Source organism: Megalobrama amblycephala, linkage group LG2, assembly GCF_018812025.1.
Source record: "Megalobrama amblycephala isolate DHTTF-2021 linkage group LG2, ASM1881202v1, whole genome shotgun sequence".
NCBI classification, from domain to species: domain Eukaryota; kingdom Metazoa; phylum Chordata; class Actinopteri; order Cypriniformes; family Xenocyprididae; genus Megalobrama; species Megalobrama amblycephala.
The window spans coordinates 20,833,931-20,857,723 of record NC_063045.1 but is presented as its reverse complement, the minus strand read 5'-3'; the positions used below and the strand labels follow the sequence as shown (position 1 = coordinate 20,857,723).

General features: G+C 35.1%; 3 protein-coding genes across 5 annotated transcripts in view; all 3 read left to right on the top strand.

The window, feature by feature from the left end:
* Positions 1 to 1,500, top strand: part of p3h2 (prolyl 3-hydroxylase 2) — a 56,782-nt gene extending 55,282 nt beyond the window's left edge. Inside the window, exon 15 of the mRNA XM_048166338.1 lies at positions 373 to 1,500. Coding sequence (XP_048022295.1) covers positions 373 to 465 — 93 coding nt within the window. The 3' untranslated portion in view covers positions 466 to 1,500. The remainder of the gene's footprint in view (positions 1 to 372) is intronic.
* A 149-nt stretch (positions 1,501 to 1,649) lies between these two features.
* Positions 1,650 to 6,246, top strand: LOC125252777. 3 transcript variants are annotated; one of them, XM_048166357.1, is made up of 4 exons: positions 1,650 to 2,097; positions 2,282 to 2,321; positions 2,668 to 3,012; positions 4,905 to 6,245. In XM_048166357.1, the coding sequence occupies exons 2-4, from the start codon at positions 2,300 to 2,302 to the stop codon at positions 5,186 to 5,188; spliced, it is 651 nt and encodes a 216-aa protein (XP_048022314.1). In that variant the 5' UTR covers positions 1,650 to 2,097; positions 2,282 to 2,299; the 3' UTR covers positions 5,189 to 6,245. The 3 variants fall into 3 exon arrangements, with proteins under 3 accessions (XP_048022314.1, XP_048022324.1, XP_048022307.1); XM_048166367.1 differs by having other exon boundaries at positions 1,650 to 2,321; positions 4,905 to 6,246; XM_048166350.1 differs by lacking the exon at positions 2,282 to 2,321.
* Positions 6,247 to 6,578: 332 nt separating this feature from the next.
* LOC125252761 lies at positions 6,579 to 12,647 on the top strand. The gene is made up of 6 exons (XM_048166327.1): positions 6,579 to 6,722; positions 7,080 to 7,178; positions 8,250 to 8,576; positions 10,046 to 10,117; positions 10,892 to 11,029; positions 12,296 to 12,647. Exons 2-6 carry the CDS (start codon positions 7,136 to 7,138, stop codon positions 12,454 to 12,456), a joined length of 741 nt encoding a protein of 246 aa, XP_048022284.1. The 5' UTR covers positions 6,579 to 6,722; positions 7,080 to 7,135; the 3' UTR covers positions 12,457 to 12,647.
* Positions 12,648 to 23,793: the final 11,146 nt, after the last annotated feature.

Sequence of the window (23,793 nt, the reverse complement as noted above, 5' to 3'; positions counted from 1 at the left end):
ACACTCATACACACCTCGGGTCGTTTGCAACCCTTTATAATTTTTACAAAAAATGAATACAAAAATATGCATTCTTTTATAATTTTATGATTTTTTTCTTGTTATATTCTTTATAATGAATTGATTGAGGAATACCAAGAAGGTTGATATCTAACTTTAAAAAATGAACGAGGAGGAGGGTAGTGAATGACGTCCCGGGTCACTAAAGACCCGAGGTATGCATTTAAGGGTTAATGACTGTTTAATTTTAAATTTAAAACATTGAACTATTGAATAATTGTTTAATTCAAATATTCATAGTAAATTGACACACAAAACCTTTTCTAACACTGAAAAATGCTAAAATAAGATCTGTTTTAAATCAATTTGCAGGAGAGGCTTCAAGCAGATGAAGTGGTTCAAACTCTGGATAATCAGCACATGTGGGATCACGGACTGGAAATAAACCCAAAAGATGAGTTATAGTCCATCATCCAATGGAGGAGAATGCACAGGGTTCATGTCTATTTATTTAATGATCAGAATGATTTTATTTTTTTACTGTGATATTTTCTTTTATTTTGTTTCCGACTGTTTGTGAGAATTTTATTATTATTATTATTATGTGCATATAAAACCTCAGTTCACATTTGCATATTTAAAGCCGTTAAAGTTAACATGACATTAAAAATGACTTATTGCAGGTTATTCCATGTTATTTCTATTCTGGTATTGAATGTTCATGATCCTTTTTTTTTTTTTTTTTTTTTTGCAAAAATACATTATATTGCAGAAGTAAAATGGGTTGTAAATACCTTTTTATGTTGACTTTTTATGTTGAAAGTATGGTTTGACTTTAATTTTATTGAATGAAATGCACCATTCATCCCACCAAAGAGTGAATTGACACTGTACTACAACATACCTATATTCTTAATAACTGTGTTAGGTTGCTTTCATATTCAAGATTATTTAACTAGACATAACCCAAGTTACCTAAGGAAACAGACTATGAAAAAAGAGGATTTGCACAGTTATATACTTACTGTACATTCTTCTGTGATATTAACAGTAGCTGTCAGTTTTTCAATAGTGCACTGTGATTTCTCTCACATTGTGACACCACAATGCTTTCAGATTAGTTAATTTATACTGTTTACAAATGAACTGACTCAAGCTATGATGTAGTTTTATCATAGACGGCTATGATAGCAAGCGTCAGCATGTGATGTTAGGAACCTTTTTAATAAAAGATGCTATTTGTTCCTGTTTCAAGGAATTTGAACTTAAATGTGGCATATTAATTGTCCTTTCCTTTCAAATTCATTGACTCGTGTCACTCATCTCTCTGTGGATAGTTGAAATGTGCTTTGCACACTTGCCTCAGCTCTTGTCGAATTTGAACAAGGACGATGGTCACTATTTTACACTGATATTTAATTACCTGAGTATTTAAGTCTGCTTTTATGTATTGCACAATGATGTTTGCAATATGTATTTTAAATTAAAGACTGAATTGTACTTATTTGTGTCCTTGACTTGCATACACTGAATTTTATACACATTATGCAGTATAAACACATACAAAATATATGACCTGTAAAGAAAAAAAATGCCACTGTTTTAGCATGAAGTTCAATTTGACTGGTGGAACTAGTGTTTTTTGCTTGCTCTTAGGTTTAATCATTTCACATACTTTATGAGAGGTATGTAATACTGTTTTAAAAAAATGCTTTTAAACCCCATAATTGCTGATCTGTTATGTCCTGTAATGCATTTGAACTGGAATTACTTGCATAAACAGTTTGTTAAATATTATACAATTTTTAGTAGACTTCTACAGGAAAATGACATCTGAAGCTATTAATATAACACTTACTCGTATGCATGACCACACAGGAACCCATGTATCTTTGCCAGACTTTAAGAGCTCTAACCACCATGAGAAACTGAGAAAGCTTCTCAACCCCAAGTGCTGTTTGATAAAGTTTAATTAATGAATGATCTTAATCTTTATCTTCTTGTTTGACTTTTATTTAGTCTCAGGGTGATTTATTATTGCAAACCCATCTGTAGACATGGATCGGCTGTGCAGTACAATCTTTCTCTTAATCACAGGTAAGTAAGATTTGTGCTAAATTAAAAGAATTTTTTTAACCCTAACCCTTTGAAATAATCTACTGTGGAAAATGAAATATTTTGGAAAATTACCAAAATATGACAAACGCACTCCAACAGACTTGTATATTACACATACTGACAAAATTTCTTCCAAATTTCAAGTAAAAACATTGTCTTTTAGGGCATTTATTTGCAGAAAATGGCAGCTGGCATAACCCCGGGTAAGAACCCCGCTTCTAAATTACAAGTGTGAAATGTTTCCTTACCCGGGTTAAAAGCAGGGTTTAGAACAATGATAGCCCAGGGTTAAGAGCAGTGTGAAAACCATAGAGTAGCCTTTTGAGGTGTGAATGCATTTAAGTCATGTTATTAGATATTTTGTGTTCAAGGTTATTATCCAACTAGCATCAATTAATGTTAAAGACAAGAAACCATCATAAAGACAAGAATCACGATCATATCTATTGTTATACTGTTTTGTTATTATTGTTTGCATATTGTTATAATTTATTAATTTTTTTGTTTGTTTTTTGTGATGTTATTCTATTCTTTTCGTAATCACAACAGGAGCTTTGATCAGTAATACTTTTCAAGTGGAAGAACTGAATGTCCAATTGGAACCAAAGAACAGCACAGTCTGTGAAGGAGACTCCGTCACACTCAACTGCACTTTTCAACCGGCTGGAAAGTACAAAGTGAAATGGTACTATAGCCAGACTAACTTAGGCTGTAACTCTGCAACAGACGGAATACGTGAAAAGTTGCGTATTAGTACAGAAAATAATGACAATTGGTCAACATTCAACATTCCTTCCATCAAGACCAATGACAGCGGATGGTACTTCTGCAAGGTTACGAGAGATATTCCTATTCTAATGGAAAACTGCAGTGATGGAATACAAGTTCTGGTCTGTAAGTAGAAGGTTTCATCATTGTGATGTAAATTAAGTTATATTTCAGTTTGTGCACGATTATTTTATTTTATTTTTTGATCATGTGAACTCCTTTCCTTAGATAGCAAGCAATGATCGAAACAATATTAAATCAATGTTAATGGGCCCTATTTTAACGATCTAAACGCAAAGTGTAAAGCGCACGGCGCAGGTGCACTCAGGGCGTGTCCAAATCCACTTTTGCTATTTTAACGACGGAAAAACGGTCCGTGCGCCGGGGCGCATTTTTGAAATGGGTTGTCCCTGTTCTCTAATGGGCGTAACGTTCAATAAACCAATCAGAGTGTCATCTCCATTCCCTTTAAGAGCGAGATGCGCTCGCGCCATGGCGGATTGCTATTTTACATGGCGTACACGCGATGAGTCAGTTAATATATATATGTGTGTGTATTGGCACGATTGTTCAATTAATTAGCCAATTTCGTTCATCATTGTAAGTAGTAATAGGCTGAATTGAAAATAGGTAGCCTAATTCTAATACATGCAATGACTATTCACCATTACATTTTTATATTTATGTACACAATAATATTCTTTTACACTGTAATCCTTTTGTTTTTAATATTTGGCATGTTTGTGTGATGCGCATCCCTGTGTGTAATAAGCAAAGTCAACGCGCACTGTGGACGCGCCCAGAGGCGCAGTTTCTACCAACGCGCTCTAACAAAAAAATATTGCGCCATTGACTTTAGACTTTAGACCAGGTTTGAGTTGGTCTATGGCGCAGTCTATTTTCAGCTCCTTAAAATAGCAATGCGCCTGAACACACCTCTTTTTTAGACCAGCACGCCCATGGGCGCACTAACTGGCGCAAATGCATTTACTAATTTAAGGACGTGGCGCTGAACGGGAAAACGCGACGCAAACTAGCAAACACACTTGCGCTGCGCCTTGCGTCGCATTGCGCCGGGTGTATTATAGGGCCCAAAGTGTCAATGTTAACCTCATTGAATCAATATCACTTTTGCACCCGCAATTAATGTTGAAAAATTTTGAAATTTCAACAAAAAAAAAATCAATGGTAATGGCATTGAATCAATGTTTGCACTCACAGAAAATGAAACAACTACAACTGACTTAAAACCACACAGCCTGAAATCAACTGAAAATAAAAGAAGACAATAAATCTCTCAAGATCTCAGCAGAAGTTATTTTTGAGAATTAACAGAGGATTAGATGTTGATGTTTTATTGGAAATGTTTGGTCACCATTTTGGTGATCAGTGTTTCCTTTAGTTGGGCAGTTTGACTGTTGGCTTTTTTGAGTTTGTGGTCTTTGTAACAGTGTTTACCAGTCAGTTAAGTCAGTTTTAGTTGTGTATCATTTTCTGATAGTGCAAACATGATGTTGAACAAAGATCACATTGTAATGTTTATATTGACACATTAACATTGATTTAACATTATTTCGATCATTGCTTGCTATCTGGGTTGTATGGTCAGATTTCTTCCATTGAAGCATGTCCATTCATGCAGCTCGAGTGCTGCTGTCATTAAAGCAGAAGAGGTCAAGCCAAAGACTTAGATATTATGAAATTCATGTACATTTTTTATTGATTTTCTTTATTCATATTAAATAGAAACTTATAAAAATGCAAAATAGAAGCATTTCTGTTGCAATTTGGTTGTATGTTGCACTTTAATGAGATCAGATGTTTGAGCAGAAAAGATGATGTAAACCAATACAACAATAACAACAACTATAGTTGATGGTATTCCATCACTTTCCTTTGCCATTAGCATTCATCAAGACATTTTAATTGCCCAAGTTCATAATCCTTTATTGAAATGAATGAATGAAAGAGATGCTTCACAGTTAACCTTCTCTCTTTTGTTACTTTTACATTTCAAGTGGAAAAACCGAACGTCCAATTGCAACCAAAGAACATCACAGTCTGTGAAGGAGACTCCGTCACACTCAACTGCACTTTTCAAACTTATGGAAAGCATAAAGTGAGGTTGTACTATAGCCAGACTAACTTAGACTGTAACTCTGCAACAGACGAATACGTGAAAAGTGGCTTATTACTACGGGAAATAATGACACTTGGTCAACATTCATCATTCCTTCCATCAAGACCAGTGACAGCGGATGGTACTTCTGCAAGGTTACCAGAGATATTCCTATTCTTGTAGAAAACTGCAGTGATGGAATACAAGTTCTGCTAACCAGCACATGTAGGATCATGGCCTGCTTATAAACCCAAAAATGAATTATAGTACATCAGCCAATGAGGAGAGAGCACAGGGTTCATGTTAATACCAGATTATTTAAAGTGCCCCCATTATGCTTGTTTATTACTTTTCATGTAGTGTGAATAGTTGTTTATGAAAGTAAAAGGTCAGCTAAGTTAAAAAGATCAAGTGCGTGATAAATGGAGTTATTTTCTCTGAAAAGAAAGAACCGATTCTGAACTTCCTGAAACAAGTTGTTAGTTTTATAAAAAATTGCATAATGCCAGCCTGTGGTCCTCATTGGCTAGCCATGAACTACACCTACTTTGACAAGTTATGAAGACACTGTTTTCTGTGCTGCGAAATCAAATCCACTTTGCATGCACTTCCAAAGGATGAAGACTATAAAACCAACACCATTGTTACTCTTCGTATCACTGTGTATCAAGTGCTGAGGAGTGAGGAAGATACAGAGCTAAGATTCAGATATGATAGTAGATGTTTTGACACAGTGTAAGCAGTTGACCAATCACAATAGACTGAGCCATCTGACCAATCAGAGCACAGCAGGCTCATGGAGAGAGACTGAATCCTTTATCGAACCATTTCAGACACTGTGAGAAAAGAGGTGATGCAATGTATTTTACGTGAAAATGAAGTGTTTTTTGATGTAAACCTACTTAAATGTATATTTGCTTTTACAGTATGTAATGCACAAAGATGTTTGAAATAAATATATATATTTTTAATTAAAAATGGAGATATACTTGTCATTCTTTGTGATATAGAATAAACATGCAATGCAGTGCAAATAGAAGAAAACTGTTTGATCTGTAAAGGAAAAAATGTGAGCATTACATTTTCTGTTTCAGGTTTACGTTCGGTTTGACTTGACAACAGTGGTTAGGCTTGCCTTTAGGTTTAAATATCGAAACCACATTCAAACTGCGTCACAGTTCTCAGCAAGTTGTGTGCTACTTCATTTACGAGATGTCAAAACAAAACTCTGTTAAACGTACAGGACCCCAAAAATATTTGGACACTTGAGTCCCACTTAAAAAAATGTCTTGCATTAGACATAAAATATCATGTCAGAAATATTAGACACTATAATATCAAGACAAAATATCATTTAATGCCATTTATTTGAACTAAACACATTCCAAGTGAAATATTTACCAAAAATATTTTTCCCCAATATTTTATCAAAAAGAACTGACTTCAAATATTTACTATAAATATTAGTTGATTAAAAATCTTCGCAAAAGCGTCTCAGAAAAGCCTATTATCTTTTGAGCAATGCTGTTTCTGCGTGTGAACAGAAGCGTCTCTGGCGTGTTCCTGGGACAGCTGATGTCAGTCGCGTTTTTTTCTTCTTCTTCTTTTTGTGGTGCTGTTTCTCATATCATGTTCATGTGGCTGACCTGCTTTCATGCTTCTACAGTCTTACGTGTTACTTCAAAGTAACTCACATTTTTCACCCACTTAAGGAGCGGTAAGTGTACTGTTTAAATGCTTTCAAAACCCATTATTTTTCCAGTTACACTGTATATAATTCATTTGAAGTATAATTATTAACAAAATCCATTTGTAATAAACATTGTTTGCTGGAATAATGTCAAGTAGACTTTAGCTTCTACAGGAAGACAACACAATACTTTTCATAAGCTATCGATAGAGGCTTATTCATATGCATGACCACACAGGAACCCGTCTAGATAGTTCTGCTCGACTTTAAGAGCTTTAACCACTACAAGTGAACGAGGAAGCTTCATGCGTTCGCATTTAAAGACTCCAGGTGCTGTTTTTGTTGAAGTTGGATCATTTAATTAGTCTTTTTCTTCTTCTTTAGACTACTTTTGCATTTACTCTGAGTGGGGGTTATTATTTAAGGCCCACTCTGTGCCCATGGATCTACTATGTGCTAGAATCTTTCTTCTTGTAGTCACAGGTAAGTGGAATCTCTGCTATGTTAAAACCTAGTTTGATGTGATCTACCACATAGAACTGGTCAAATATTTTGGGAAGTATAGTTTTTGACACTTCAAAACCAAAATATGACCACAGCTAGTGTCACAAAAATTTTATCTCATCAACTATTAGATTTTGTGTCAAAGTCTGATTTCGCAAATGTGTTCTATCTAGAAGTGGTTTTGTATGGCGGTTTCAAGCATCTACTTCAAAAACTGATTAAATTAAGATAATTTTGTGAATTCTATCCAACAAACTAAAATTCTGTCATGTGTTTACATGTTATAAATTAATATAGTATATTAATCAGACAGTTTGTTGGCCAAAACAATGGTTTGATGTCTTTTACATTGTCTTGTCCTTCATAACAGTTTTACTGATTAAATTTGGCAGAAAAGCTGTTAAATTGCTTATAATGTGCAGTTTAATGGTAGAATCCCATTATGACAACATGCCCCACTATGGAAACAAACTGTTTATAAATAGCAATAACAATAAATTGTTGTTGGTTTTTTTGCAGTCAGTACTTTCAAAAATAAACCAAATAAAAAAAAATCAACTTCGATAATTAATGTGGTTCAGATAACATAATATTTTGAGTTTCTGTTGATTAAATCAATCGCTTTTATTGTATTTTTTATTTCAATGAACTCAAAATTTTAAGACAACCAGGTAACTTTCTTTTTAAAGAAACAAATCTTTTTTTACAGTGTAATAATAAACCCTAACCCTGTAATATCTTCTGCTAAATTTGTTTGTTGACTAATTTGCGGTTTTGGACAAACTATGTGTAAAAAGCACAAATGAACTCACTGGTTGATATACCCAGAGTAGCTTGTTTGAGGTGTGTATAGAATAATCACAGTCATATATCATTAGATAGTTTGCATTTAAACGTGTTATAGTATCAACTTCTTTTCCTATAAACTCCAAAATCCTTTTTTTTTTTTTACAAGGTCAACAATTCAATCATACATCTATTGTATACTTAGCGATATAAACTAATTAAATTAAATTATTTTTTTTTTTTTTATTTTCTTAATCACAACAGGAGCTTTGATCAGTAATACTTTTCAAGTGGAAGAACTGAATGTCCAATTGGAACCAAAGAACAGCACAGTCTGTGAAGGAGACTCCGTCACACTCAACTGCACTTTTCAACCGGCTGGAAAGTACAAAGTGAAATGGTACTATAGCCAGACTAACTTAGGCTGTAACTCTGCAACAGACGGAATTAGTACAGAAAATAATGACAATTGGTCAACATTCAACATTCCTTCCATCAAGACCAATGACAGCGGATGGTACTTCTGCAAGGTTACGAGAGATATTCCTATTCTAATAGAAAGCTGCAGTGATGGAATACAAGTTCTGGTCTGTAAGTAGAAGGTTTCATCATGTTATCATGTAAAATTCAAAATATTTTTCAGGTTCTGCACTATTTCAGGTCACTAATCAAATACATACATATTTCACACTGATCATGTGAAGAACTTTGTACAGAAGTTCAGATATTATTTCTTCCATTGAAGCACAAGACTCTCTTTGGTTGATTGTCAAATCACGCTGGAGAACATGAGGATCAGGTCTTACACAAACGTAATGAGTTCATGCAGCTCGAGTGCTGCTGTCATTAAAGCAGAAGAAGACAAATCAAAGACTTAACATGAATTTTTCACTTTGACTTTTAACTCAAATTGTTAGTTTGGAAATAAAGACAATGCAAACCAATATACCAATAACCAACACTGTAAAAAAAAAAATCCCAGTAAAATTTACGGTAAAAAAACGGCAGCTGTGGTTGCCAGAACTTTACCGTAAAAAATACAGTAGCAACATAAAAAAAAATCTGTTACATTTACGGTAAAATAACATATTTCATTAACTGATATAATGTTAATTTACCAACCTAATGAAGTACTAATATCTGTTTTGTACCTTTATAATACACTGACAGTCACCAAACACAGTGGTGATAAGAGTCACATGATGAATCAAAGTTCATCACAAGCAGCTTTTCCACAAGCTGAGAAGGACAACACTAACATATAGAAGGTGCACACAGTGTCATTCACACACACACACACTAAACACCATCATGGTAACATGCATGAAATTTTAAAAATGCAATAAACATTAATTTAACAACATTAGATGTAACATAAAACCCTAATGTACATAACTGATTAGAAAAAATGAGAAAAACTAAGAAGAAACAGAGTTATTTCAACGAAAATATATCAAATGTGAAGTGTCATGCAGGGAATTGTGGGAATGTCAATTTACGTTTTTTCACTGTAAATTTTTACAATGAATTGTTATTTTTCACTTCCAAAAACTGTGAATTTAATGGTATTTTACCGTAAAATTACATTAAATGTACAGTTAAATCTATTACAGTTATTCACCGTATATAGTACGGAAACTTTCTGTAAACCAATTGACAGTTTTTCACCGTCTTTTACTGTTAAAATCACGGTCATTTTTTACAGTGAAATTTCCAATTTGACAACAACTATAGTTAATATATTCCCTCACTTTTCTTTTGCTGAAGACATTTTAACTGCCAGGGGCAAGTCTAGGATTTCAATATTTGGGGGCTCAGCCCCCAATGTCCTCTGCTTCTGACGCTGGCACTGCGCCGCGAATAACACCGTGAATAAAAGACGGGGAGCAGCCCTTTTCATATAAATTTTTAAGGGAATTGAGGTGATCATGAATTTGTGTACAGATTACAGAGCTAGCGACACCCCTGTTAACTGCCCAAGTTCATAATCCCCTATTGAAATGAATGAATGTAACAAGAGATCCACAGTTTTAACAACTTTCACTGTCTTTTCTCTACAGATGCCAACAAAACCCCAGAGAATCAGACGCCAAATCCCACTACAGAAGATTTACCCAACACTTGCATGACGAGTAGTGAAAAACCTTTAATATTTTGCTTTTTACACTCATTTAACTTTTAATAACATAAACAATTTACATGTACATTTAGGTCACGTGTGAACTCCACAAGTAGTCACAAAGTAATGGATTTACTGCATAATAAATCCTACTTCTATTTTTAGTAAAAACGCAAACTGTCAAGTGTAGTTTTGTCTTAAATATCAGTAAACTTGCTCTCAAATGTAAGTTTTTAGGAACAAAATTGTACTATCACTACAAAATGAATTACAGGCATTCAGTTAACATAGGACAGTGGGGTCCAGAAGGGAGACCACTAGATAAAGTTCTTCAGTTTTGCTTGTTTCTAATGTAATATAGCTAAATCTGTAATATAACTAAATTTCTTAATTATTTTGTGTCATAACATTTTTTATTTTACATTTCTTTTAAATCCTAAACCTTGCTGTTTTGTGTCTATATTTAAATTAAGTTTTGAATCGCAGATTTTCAGTGTACCTTGCACTGCACGTACACATTTACACAATTTTGGAGTTTTTTAATTGAAATCATGGCAAAAATACCTGCAAAGCAACTAGTAGCTTGTAAATCAGGTTATTAAATTAATTTGGAGGGGGAATTATTTGCACTCCCTTCAAAAGTTGGAGTAAAAACAGACATTTTTGATTAAATGCAACTCAATTAGATTGAGTGCATGAATGCATTAATACTGTAACCACAAAGAGCCACACATCTGAAAGAATGACCTAATATGTGCTATTTTTTGTATCATTTTGTCTTTTACAGCTACAATAACCTCTACACCATCGTCAGATCCCCCCAGTTTTGATCATCCGTGGTGGATATGGGTAGCGCTGGCAGTTGGATGTGTCGTACTAGTTGTGTCAATTGTTGTCATATACATCTTAACTCGCAAACCTAAAGGTACATCTACAATGACCTTATGTTGCATTAAAAAAAAAATCTATGGTTTGCCAAATATTGTTTAATCTTAAACTAATTTATTTAAAAATATATAATGTTTACTTAACTTCGACCAAAGCTAATGTTAAACTTAAGCTTGCTTAAGTTCAACTATGTGTTTCATTGTTCGTCCAGCATGTTTTATATGTTGTATCAGTACATAAGAATCATAAAGCATTGACAAAAAATTGTATATATCTTTACTTATGCCAGCTTTACTCACATAATACACATTGTAAAAAAAAAACTTAAATTTTTACAAAAAAACAAACAACGACAAAAAAACCCCACAAAACCTGGTAGCTCTGCAGAATAGAAAATACAGTAAAATTTAAAAATATTTACAGAACCTGTAAATTTTATGATTTAAAACTGTAATTTACAAAAAAAAAAAAAAAAAAAAATTACATTCTAAACCTGTAAATCCAACATCCCGTTTCTGCTGATTAATTTAGCAACATAAGATAAACCTAATGGTCATAACTGATGACAAATAACTAAGAAACAACATAATTATTAAAATGAAAACCCATTAAATGTGAAGTGTCACACAGGGAATTCTGGGAATGTTCGTTTATGAAGATGATTCAGTTATTTTTACTTCCAAAACCTGTACCTTTAACAGTATTGTACTGTAAAATTATATGAAACGTAAGGTTAGATCTATTACATTTTCCCCCATACATAGTATATGGAAACTTACTGTCAAACATTTATCAGGTTTTTACTGTAGGCGTTTTTACAGTTAAAATTACAATAATTTTTACTGCGCATAAAAAGCTTAAGCCTTGTTGTTATGAATGGTTACAGCCTGTAACCATACTTTTTGTTATAAACTGATGCACGAATCAAAATTACTTCTTGCTGTCATCAAAATCATGCTACAGAATTCTTTTAAAAGTCACACAGACTGATTAGGGTTCTTATAAAGGACCCCACTAAGAAACAACAACACATCCTCAAGAGTCTTTGTTCAAGGTCAGTTTCCTTGGTCGCAGACTGAGAGCTGAATGAGTGTGGGTGGCATGTGGTAAAGCGTTGTGAGAGTTAGCTAGCTCCAGTTGATGACGATTAAACTGCTTCTCATTGTCTGTGGTTAGACTCGAGCAGTTAGGTGCAACATGAGCGTGCACAGCAAAGCTGTTTTCCTCCAGACCCTCAGCGTGGCCTGTGCTTTGCACTGTTAACCATTTGATGTAACTCTACAGTAATGGTATTTGTTTCTAGACATCATTTATGAGAACACCAAACCAGTGGAATCGGGCTGCTGGAGGCGAAATCGGAATCAGATGGACATCTGCAACTTGCCTGCATCCAAAAAAACTGAAACCATTAAACCGCTGAGGAAGTATGACACTCTTTCAAGCAACAGGAACCGCAGGCCATAAGTATTGGGCTACATATAGAAGAATTGTCCACTGAAAACTATGGAAGCCTGTTTAAGCCACATAAGTATGGTAAAGACATAATAAATCATAATTATGAGATGAAAAGTCGAAATAATGTTTTAAAAAGTTGTAATTATAACATAAAAAGTCATAATTTTGACTTTGTCAACTTTTTATGACTTTTTGTCATAATTTCCTTATTTTTTATTAATATAATAGATATGACTTAGAATGTCATCATTTTTACTTTAAATGTCATAATAATAATTTACAAAAGCATGATTTTCCCCCTTATGTGGCAGAAATGGGCTTACATAGAAAACACATAATGTATTAAATATTTTACTGTAGATACATATTTAATGATGTAATGTAGCATTTCTCAATATATGGGAAACTGTAAATATAATGCTGATTTTTTTTTATGTTTCTTGGTTGAATGACTCAGTCATTGTAAGCTTTAAAGAGTTCATGAGAAAACCTGATTTTTTTTGTTGAATGATTTTCGGTTGTATCAGTCTGTGGTAACAAATAAATGTGAAAAACATAAATAAAAAAAAACATTTTCCACTCACAATTAATAATGCACATTCTTGGCTATTTTGACAGCACAACATCAGTCTACATGATTTCAGATCCCACATAAGGACTGGTTGACCCTAATTAAACCACATACGGGGCAATTGAGGAAAGAATATGAGGAATCAAGCTGTTTCATACTCATGAATCATTCATTCTTATGAAGTCGCGAAAGGAACTGAGAACTTTCTTTGAACGTCCGTTTTTGTCACATAACGTGTTTTTCCAGACGCTACTCGACTTCACAACACGAAATAAAAGATATCTGTTGCACACACAGAAGAGGCGGGGACTTCTGGTGGCACATATATTGTTTTATTGCTTAAACACGCTGTAAACACACATAAACAGAGATAAGAATTAGTTATGTTCAACTGTATATTAGTGACTGCCAGAGTGGCTTCTTCATATATAAAATAATATATGAAGCTTTCTCTCAATAAACATACTTTGCACAATCTTATGACAATACATCAAAAGAGAATGAGAATACATTGCTATATACTGTCTGTAACACATTAACATTACATCAAACAGACAATACTCAATAAACATACACAAATGGTGTATAAGCACTTTGTTTCCTTTTTAGTAGACTATATTTCTCTCTATGTGCTCTGTTGTAAACGATCTCTATCAGCAATTTAGTTGTCCCTAACCAATGACAGATTTATAGAACACAAACATAACAATAAACAAATATCAACTCTTTTATAACAACGAGTGATTGCAATTATATTGTCTAACGACATTAAGCACTAGTAATATTATGTCGTGATGTCTCGCGCGGCCTCCACCAGCGCAGCGGGGTCGGCCGCCTCCCAGCCGCGATTGCGCAATCCATCGCGCGGGCGCCGCCGGCCGCATATCAACCGCTAAATCTATCGCTTTAATATACAAATTCATCAAACTAACACATATAACTAACGTATAAACATTTTATGAACACAAACTGTGATGCCACATCACTCATCTTACCTGTAAACACACATAAACAGAGATAGGTATTAGACCTCCGTGAAGTTGGCACCCCATAAAGCGAAATAATCCCCAAAACTATGTCATTCGTTTGTGCTACGTTTGTGCTGATTTGTGCCGCAAAAACGAACGTTTGTGCTGGTTTGGTGTTTGAGATATTAAGCATTATTTTTTTGGTCGTGTGACGTCATTCTCCACCCCATGTCGTTCAAATCGCTTCAAACCGGTGCCATTCGTTTGTGCTCGATTTGTGCTGGTTTGTGCCGTTAAAACAAACACTGTAACTGTTTTCCTTCCACAGATATAACAAATTTAATTCGGGAGCTGTGACGTCATTCTCCACCCCACTTCGTCTAAATCGCACGAAACTGGTGTCGTTCGTTTGTGCTCGATTTGTGCTGGTTTGTGCCGTTAAAACAAACACTGTAACTGTTTTCCTTCCACAGATATAACAAATTTAATTCAGGAGCTGTGACGTCATTCTCCACCCCACTTCGTCTAAATCGCAGGAAACTGGTGTCGTTCGTTTGTGCTCGATTTGTGCTGGTTTGTGCCGGTAAAACAAACACTGTAACTGTTTTCCTTCCACAGATATAACAAATTTAATTCGGGAGCTGTGACGTCATTCTCCACCCCACTTTGTTTAAATCGCACGAAACTGGTGTCGTTCGTTTGTGCTCGATTTGTGCTGGTTTGTGCCGTTAAAACAAACACTGTAACTGTTTTCCTTCCACAGATATAACAAATTTAATTCGGGAGCTGTGACGTCATTCTCCACCCCACTTCCTCTAAATCGCACGAAACTGGTGTCGTTCGTTTGTGCTCGATTTGTGCTGGTTTGTGCCGTTAAAACAAACACTGTAACTGTTTTCCTTCCACAGATATAACAAATTTAATTCGGGAGCTGTGACGTCATTCTCCACCCCACTTCCTCTAAATCGCACGAAACTGGTGTCGTTCGTTTGTGCTCGATTTGTGCTGGTTTGTGCCGTTAAAACAAACACTGTAACTGTTTTCCTTCCACAGATATAACAAATTTAATTCGGGAGCTGTGACGTCATTCTCCACCCCACTTCGTCTAAATCGCACGAAACTGGTGTCGTTCGTTTGTGCTCGATTTGTGCTGGTTTGTGCCGTTAAAACAAACACTGTAATTGTTTTCTTTCCACAGATATAACAAATATAATTCGGGACCTGTGACGTCATTCTCCACCCCACTTCCTCTAAATCGCACGAAACTGGTGTCGTTCGTTTGTGCTCGATTTGTGCTGGTTTGTGCCGTTAAAACAAACACTGTATCTAAGACCTCTTCTTAAATATAGCCTAACGAAAAAATGTTTTATGTTATGTAACTCTCCATGCCATATTGCTCCAACCCGGTATTGTTCGTTTGTGCTCGATTTGTGCCGGTTTGTGCCGTTAAAAGAATCCCTGTAATTGATTACCTTTTTAAAAAAAATAATAAAAAAAATAATGAAAAACCCAATCTCCACCCCATGTAATCTAAATCGCTTCAAAACTGGCATATTCGTTTTTGCTCTATTTGTGCAGGTTTCTGCCGTTAAAAGAATAACTTAAAATAACAACAATAATAATGATAATAATAATAGGCCTAAAAAATAAAAAAAAATCTCCTCCCCGTCATCTTAAATCGTTCCAAAATGGTGCAGTTCGTTTGTCCCTGTTTGTGCCATTAAATAATACTAAGACCCCTTCTTAAATGGACTAAATTTGTGCCAGATATTGTCACAACCACTTAGGCCTACATGTTACCTGCCTACTTCTGGAACCAGGCGTGTTCTATGCTGTGCTATAGCACTGGGACAGATATTTGAATAAATAATGATAATAAAATACTATACAATTGCATGGTAAATTTTCAAATACATGTTTAACGTGTTTCTGCGCCCTTCAAAAACGTTAAACAATGCATAGGAAGGTCTGCATACGGAAAAAATGTATGCTCTGAGACTAAAAAAATCATGTGTGCAGGGTAATTTACAGGTTAATTTAAAATTTGTTTGACACTTCAGAGAAGTGTATTCTTTTATTAATTATTGTGCAATCAAGAAACTCACAGGAACGCGTGTATAACACGCGAAAGATAGTGCCAAAGATAAAACGCTGCAACTAACAGGCCCAGTGGAATCTTGTGGAACTGCTTATGCTCAGATTATTTCATCATCTAACTGCAATTTGCCTTTCAAACAAACACAGACTTTAATCAATGTAAAGTAGCCTATAGGCGAAGGCTATTTTCTTTAAATAAAACAATAATAATGAAGAAAAAAACAAAAAACAAATACACTGTACAAAGTGAATTGCAATTGTTACATTAAATAGAACAAGTTAACGGATAAAATTAGTGTTGTTTATAAATTAATTCATATAGGTTGATTTTGAGTCCTTGTTTTTCCCTTCTTGACTGGAACCAGTTAATTAGGCCAAGGAGTTTAGATTAGACTACTTGATGTTTAGATTGACTGTTATTTCGATAATATTCAGGCTGCAAATCAAGTTTGCAATGCTAAAATATTGTGTGTGTGTGTGTGTGTGTGTGTGTGTGTGTGTGTGTGTGTGTGTGTGTGTGTGTGCAGGGCCGGTTCTAGACATTTGGAGGCCCTAGGCATAATTTATGTTGGAGGCCCCTGACTCTTCTCCCCTCTTTAATATTGTAATAATTTTACCGTTACTCTCCAAATTAATGTAGAAACAACTTAAAGCAACAGCTTAAAAAAAATGTATCTGTGGCCTGGCCCAAATAAATGTATCCATATATTTCCTACCTTTTAGACAGGTAGGAAATATATAGTAATTGAATAAATTTATCAAACACTTTATGCAGTCTTCACTGCATAAATTCTAAATTAAACATAAGCCTTATTAAAGCAATTGTCTCTGTTGGCTTTGTTCTTTGATGAACATTAATGACAGACATCACAGTAACTGGTTTATTAGGCTGCTGTCACTTGAAGAGCTCCCGCTGATGTGACGCGCATCTCATTTTCTCACAACTCTTTAAGTTCATTTAAGACGTTATTTAACTCTTTTAAGACTACTCTAATGAGGATACTTGACAAAACAGGCATAATTCTGTGTGTTATTGTTTGTTCAAGAGTGAAAGGGAACTTGATATTGCTGCGCATTTCTGTCTTTTCTTTTCTGTGAGTCTTGTGTGTCAAATGCAGTGCACGTTATTAAAAAAGTAATTAGTTATAGTTATTAGTTACTTCTCACAAATAGTAAATGAGTTAATAACCGAGTTACATTATTATAAAAGGAACTGATTACCAGGGAAAGTAACTATTGTTTTTTACTTTTAAAAAATGCCCCCAATATTGAATATGTTAAATAAATGAAATGGACATGCAATTTCTCTGTACTGTATACGTGTTGGTAGCCATTAAATACGTATTTAGTTTAATATTTATGTTTAAATAGGCCTATTATAATGTTATTTTTAAATTGAATCTATTTGATTATGAAAAGTGAACAGCATGAGTAAGATGCATCATGCGCAATATATCGGGACACATGGAATGGGTCAGACATGATTTTAAACACTTCATTAAGTTTTGTTTTGTAGAAAGCCTTTCTTTAAAGTGAATTTCGTTTTGTAAAAATTGTATCTTAATTTTAATCAATCAATCTGGATTTAATAAATAAGAAGCAAATATAGCAGGCAATATAATAATGACATGGAGGTGCCGGCGCGATCACTGGCGCGTGAACTGGCGCGTCTTATAAATTAACCGAAACTCAGCGGCTGCTTGCCTCACAGACATGAGAAATATGTAGAAAGCTTGAAATGTCTACTTTTAAACGAAATAATTCAAAACGAAAAGAAATAGGCTCTCTGATGATCATCCGAATGAAATGTGCATTCTCTCTCTAAGCGCGTCCACGGAGATGATGAGAGTCAGTAATGTCAACTTCATCTTCGCAGCCGACACTGATTCAGAAAACATTAGTTTGTTAATAAACAATTAAAATGTCTCCTTGCTGTTTTTGTCACTTTCATAATGATTACTTTTGCAGGCTTTTTATGGCAAGCTTTATTTAGCATTTTGCTTCGCAACGTCCACAGGATGTGTTCGTTTTGGCGAGTCCATCGGACCCACTCTGACTATGGTTAAGATAAACATCGTCACTATTTTTAGTTAATTAATAAATATTGAAATAAATTGTAGATAGGACATTTGTACATTTTATTTTATTTTTTATTTTTTTATTATTATTATTATTTTTTTTTTTTTTTTTTTTTTGTCCCTCTGTCTGGGCCCCATCCCGCCAATCGGGCCCTAGGCACGTGCCTAGTTTGCCTTTGCGTTAATCCGGCTCTGTGTGTGTGTGTTTGTGTGTAAAGACATTATTTTTTAATTATTTTACTTGAAAAAAACAAAAACAAAGACAAATAACTTGTTTTATTAAGAAACTGAAAAATTAGTTGAGTTTTTTTGTATTTTTGGTTTAAGGGAAAAACTTAAATTAGTTTATGCTTTAAAATTTGTTTCGAATGTGTGGACGGCCCCTAAAATACTCATTTTGGCTTTGTCTAAAACAACATTGAGGAAATTTTTATTTATTTGTATTTATTTTATTATTAAAAGGCCTAAGAAAAACCTCCATGATACAACATGTTTCACTCACTATTACAAGAAGATTTTTTTATTTTTATTTTTTATAAATAATAGCATAATTTATTGTTTTATTGGAAAAACCCAAAATATCAGAAAACAATGGAAGGGATCGCGCCGGCGCCTCCGTGGACAAGAGAAGTGTGTTGTTGTGCTCTGCATGAGACAGCTACAGTGGCAAGAAATATATGAAACAACCAAATAGAAAAATTGTAACTAATATGCAGAGCAATAGCCTACACCAGATGAACTGCGTGATGGGACATGCAAGACATGCTGAGTTGAACGGCGTTTCAGGGCCACTCATGCGAAACAAATAGGCTATTAAAGAATAATCACATACCCATGAATAAAATTACGATTTGTGATTTGTGTATGATGATTTGTGTACCGGGAGGCTATTTTCTATGATGATTCCGTATTTCTTTGAAATATGAAACTGTTATACTTGTTTTTGTTTGTTTGTATGTTTGTTTTTACATATTATGAGAGAAAAGAGTCCGATGTTTTTTATTCAATCTTTTTTCGTTTTTGGCTAAATATTTTACAAGTGTAAGTTAGCAGGCTAAAAGTAAACATTTATTTAACCTTTTACTTGAAGACTTAAAGTAGGTTATTTAGGCTATTAAGCTTTTCTGATTCTTCATTCAGGCTAGTGAGTTCATGCCTATAATTTAATGTCTTACATTTTAAAAACCGAAGCAGCACAAACGAAAATTTCGCCGGCACAAACCAGCACAAACAAATGAGACTATTTTGGACAAATTTGGAGCATGTGGGGGGGCTGGGTGACCTGAAAATGACCTATAGCCTATATATTTTTTTATATATATATATATATATTTTAAAAACCAAAGCAGCACAAACGAAACTTTTTACCGGCACAAACGATTTTGAGCGAATTTGGAGCATGTGGGGGGCACCGGTTTTAAGCAAACTGAATGTAAAATTTTTTTTCGTTAGGCCTACTTTATATTTAAGATTAGCCTGTCATTGTTGCTTTTTTTAACGGCACAAACTGAGCACAAACGAACAGCACCATTTTGTAACGATTTAAGAAGACATGGGGTGGAAATTATTTGGTTTTTATTTTTTTTATTTTTTTTAAGTCAAAAAGTAATCATTTAGGGATTCTTTTAACGGCACAAACCGGCACAAATCGAGCACAAACGAACAATACCGGGTTGGAGCAATTTGGATGGCATGGGGGTGAGTTACACTGTTCATAAAACATTTTTTCGTTATATTTAAGAAGAGGTCTTAGATACAGTGTTTGTTTTAACGGCACAAACCAGCACAAATCGAGCACAAACGAACGACGCCAGTTTCGTGCGATTTAGAGGAAGTGGGGTGGAGAATGACGTCACAGCTCCCGAATTAAATTTGTTATATCTGTGGAAGGAAAACAGTTACAGTGTTTGTTTTAACGGCACAAACCAGCACAAATCGAGCACAAACGAACGACACCAGTTTCGTGCGATTTAGAGGAAGTGGGGTGGAGAATGACGTCACAGCTCCCGAATTAAATTTGTTATATCTGTGGAAGGAAAACAGTTACAGTGTTTGTTTTAACGGCACAAACCAGCACAAATCGAGCACAAACGAATGGCACCGGTTTGAAGCGATTTGAACGACATGGGGTGGAGAATGACGTCACACGACCAAAAAAATAATGCTTAATATCTCAAACACCAAACCAGCACAAACGTTCGTTTTTGCGGCACAAATCAGCACAAACGTAGCACAAACGAATGACATAGTTTTGGGGATTATTTCGCTTTATGGGGTGCCAACTTCACGGAGGTAAGAAACCGTTATGTTAAACTGTATATTAGTGACTGCCAGAGTGGCTTCTTCATATATAAATGAAGCTCTATATCCTGCGGCTCACGATCACCCTCTAGCGTCACCCGCCAGCGTTTACAGGTCTAAGTGATCAAGTTGGCATCCTTGCACAGTACTACATACAAATATATTTTCATATACATTTAACGTAAGAACTATATTTAAAAAATGATAACTAATAATATTAATGATAACAATACATACATGACTACTTGAGTTCATACTACATATCTCAACCACTCGCTACAACAATACGCCTAATGGCCGTAATGAGAGCGACAACTTACCTCAGATATTGACGAAATGAAATACTAACGTTCAAACTGTGAACTCCATTTGGGGGGGGGGGAAACAAGTGTATTCCATGACAAAGACTGTATCAGTCACTGAGAAGATGTATTTTGAACAAAAATAAAATGGTTTATTTTTTTTTATTATGTAGGCCTACTTATCCACTTCGGTTCGTGCGCGAGACAGTTGCAGGAAGAGCTCCGCCTAAACAATCTTCTGATTGGCTGAAATTTATTATTAATTATAAAAGGGATAGTTCTTGAGCCGCGTTGAAGCCATTGAAAAATTCCCGAAAACATACAGCTGACCACATTACACAAGTTTTGCTGCTGAGTGTGTATGTTGCTGCATCTGTCTTAGCAACGTAAACATTTTGTTCATTGAAGCTTACTGCATTATGTAAAAGAGTGTTGTGAGAGAGATATGGAGTGACCGAGTGTATTAGCCTACCTGCATTCATATTTATCATTTTCCTTCAGGTCAGTCCTATGATCATAACAAAAATTTGTTTGAATGTCCGCTGTATCTTTTACTTTTAACATTTAAGGGGTTTTCCCGTGCCCTGCTGACACTGACAGTGATGGTCAAAACATTTGTCATTTGTGTCTTTTTCCGTGTTAAGAACAAGTTTCAATATAAAAGTCACTGCGACTGAGTGACTCGCTCACAAAGACAGTCTTTGCTGCCATCTAATGGCGTAATAATGTAACTTTTGTTGCTGTTCACGGTCAGGGACTATTTTTTCCAGTGGAAGGAAGGCTTTTAATTATTTTACTTCATGAAAGTTGCATTGATACATATTTTTTTTGCTTTAATATTTGTATTCTGTGGTAACCGTTTTATAAGCCCAGTGAAGCCGTGGTTTACAGTGAATTTATAACCGCTAAGGGAGTTTCAGGCACTCCGCTCCTTAGCTGTTAGAAATTCACTGTAAACCACGGCTTCTTGGGGCTTATTGCTTTATTAGTGTTTCGACGCCTTGTCTCGTCTGGTCTGGTGTGGACAGACAAATTGCTTGTCACTAAGTGGATGTTGAGGCTGTTGAGGCTTCTTCACGGAACCATCAATGCCAATAAAAAAGCTTTTATTTTTAAGAGTGCATAAGAGACTTCTTTCAAAAAAATTTTTGTAAATCTTATCGACCCCACACCTTTTACCAGTAGTGTATGTTTGGTGTGAAAGATCCTTAAGCAGCTATATGAAATGCAGAGGTACATAGGACAGTTAGTGCCTCAATAATGTGAATTTTCAAAGCAACTTCTGACTACTAACAAAAAGTGGGGCACAGTCCTGCAGAGAACAACTCTGCCCCAGTTGCAGGTGCATTTAATGCATAAAAAACCAAGGCCTTTGCCAAACAGTGTCATGCTCACCGACAGGAATTGACGGACACTTGGGTGCCTCAAAGCGCAGCCTCAGAATCTCTGAGTTTGTGCAGTTCCTCTGTGACCTAGATTCAACAAAACTGAACAGCAGAAAACTCGCAAAGCTAGAATGGTAATTTGGACACTAATTGTTTCCAAAGTCAATACTTTGTGAGATTTTTCATGAACAGGGTACAAAATAGACCTTAAACTCTTTGAAAATGAATGTTCAGTGAAGGAGGTGTTTCACCTTTGGAAAATGTTAATGGTCATCCTCATGAGGTCAAATATTACATGAGCTGTTGTATTTTCTATTCATTTATCATTCTTGCAACCCTGTTACCAAAATTTGAGACGGTCTAAACATACAGTATAGCAGCAACTCTGTGACTATATGATTTCACTAGTTTTAGCATTTAACATTAAATAAACATCTCAAATTTGACAGAAATGTATACATTTAAAAAAAAGTAAAGCTAAAAAAATTGGTAACAGGGTTGCAAATTTGTCCATATATTAAGCTTTCATTCAGTAGAGGCCATACTGTATCTAATCTGAGACCAAATGTTGGTTTGTAATTATTACTAATTTATATTTCCAATAAAATTAAACAAGTTATCTAGAGGACAGGGTTGAATGGTTGAGCTGAGTCAAACTGGATATTTCATGTGTTTATAACTAGCTACATTTCTTCCTAGGTTAATTTATTTGTTAGATAATATTTTATATAACATATCTAATAATTCTCACAACAACATCAACAACTTCGATGTAGTTTACAGATTCACTTATCATTGGTCATCTCAAATGAACTTCTCTGTGCTCAACCATAAATTCACAGATTAGGTTAACAATACTCATCGATTGGTTTCCTGGTAAGATTGAAAACATTGGGCCTCTCCAAATGCCCACATTTGCGGTCCGGGCCACTTGAGAGCGCATGCATGCAAAAGTATTACACAAGACTGTGGGTGTTAAAAGCATCAAAGCTCAGTGCACTTAACGTACACTAAAACCACACTAAGACTGCATCTGAAATCACATACTTCTCTACAGGCTAAAAACAGTATGTGACAAAACAAGTATGTCCGAATTCACAGTACTCATAAAAGAGTAGACAAAAAGTACCCGGATGACCTACTACTTCCAGCGAGATCCTGAAGTATACATACGATGGACACTTTACTATCCCATGCCATGAGGCCACGAATGGTAGGGAAGCGACATAACTGACGCTTGTAGGTCACATGATAAGGGCAACGTGGCGAATGTAGTATGTCCAGATTCCATCACTTACAACGGAAGTGATGTCTCGCGCATATACTTAAATGAGTGATAGACATCACTGCTGTTGTCAGAGCGCGATCAGACCTCACTAAGCGAGTGCTGAACGCAGTTGGACATAGTGGTGTTTTAGAGGTAAAAAATGATATAAATACTGTTCGGTTTCTCGCACAAACCAATCGTTTCGTGTCTTAGGACATCAATGTGTCGTCACGAGCCGCAGGGTTTAATTTGGATTTGTCTAAGCAAGTTTTATTTACTCTTAAATAAGAAGTTCCCATTGACCCACATTATTTGACTGACAGACGGCAACGGTTGGAGTTAAAAATCATCATTTGTGTTCTACTGAAGAAACAAAG

Bases quoted from the DNA above. Each gene is read 5' to 3' on its own strand.
- LOC125252777 (XM_048166350.1), top strand. From the start codon at position 2,058: ATGGATCGGCTGTGCAGTACAATCTTTCTCTTAATCACAG. The intron at 2,098-2,667 runs GTAAGTAAGATT...TAATCACAACAG, and splicing joins AATCTTTCTCTTAATCACAG to GAGCTTTGATCAGTAATACT. The intron at 3,013-4,904 runs GTAAGTAGAAGG...TTACATTTCAAG, and splicing joins TGGAATACAAGTTCTGGTCT to TGGAAAAACCGAACGTCCAA.
- LOC125252761 (XM_048166327.1), top strand. From the start codon at position 7,136: ATGGATCTACTATGTGCTAGAATCTTTCTTCTTGTAGTCACAG. The intron at 7,179-8,249 runs GTAAGTGGAATC...TAATCACAACAG, and splicing joins CTTTCTTCTTGTAGTCACAG to GAGCTTTGATCAGTAATACT. The intron at 10,118-10,891 runs GTAGTGAAAAAC...TGTCTTTTACAG, and splicing joins ACCCAACACTTGCATGACGA to CTACAATAACCTCTACACCA.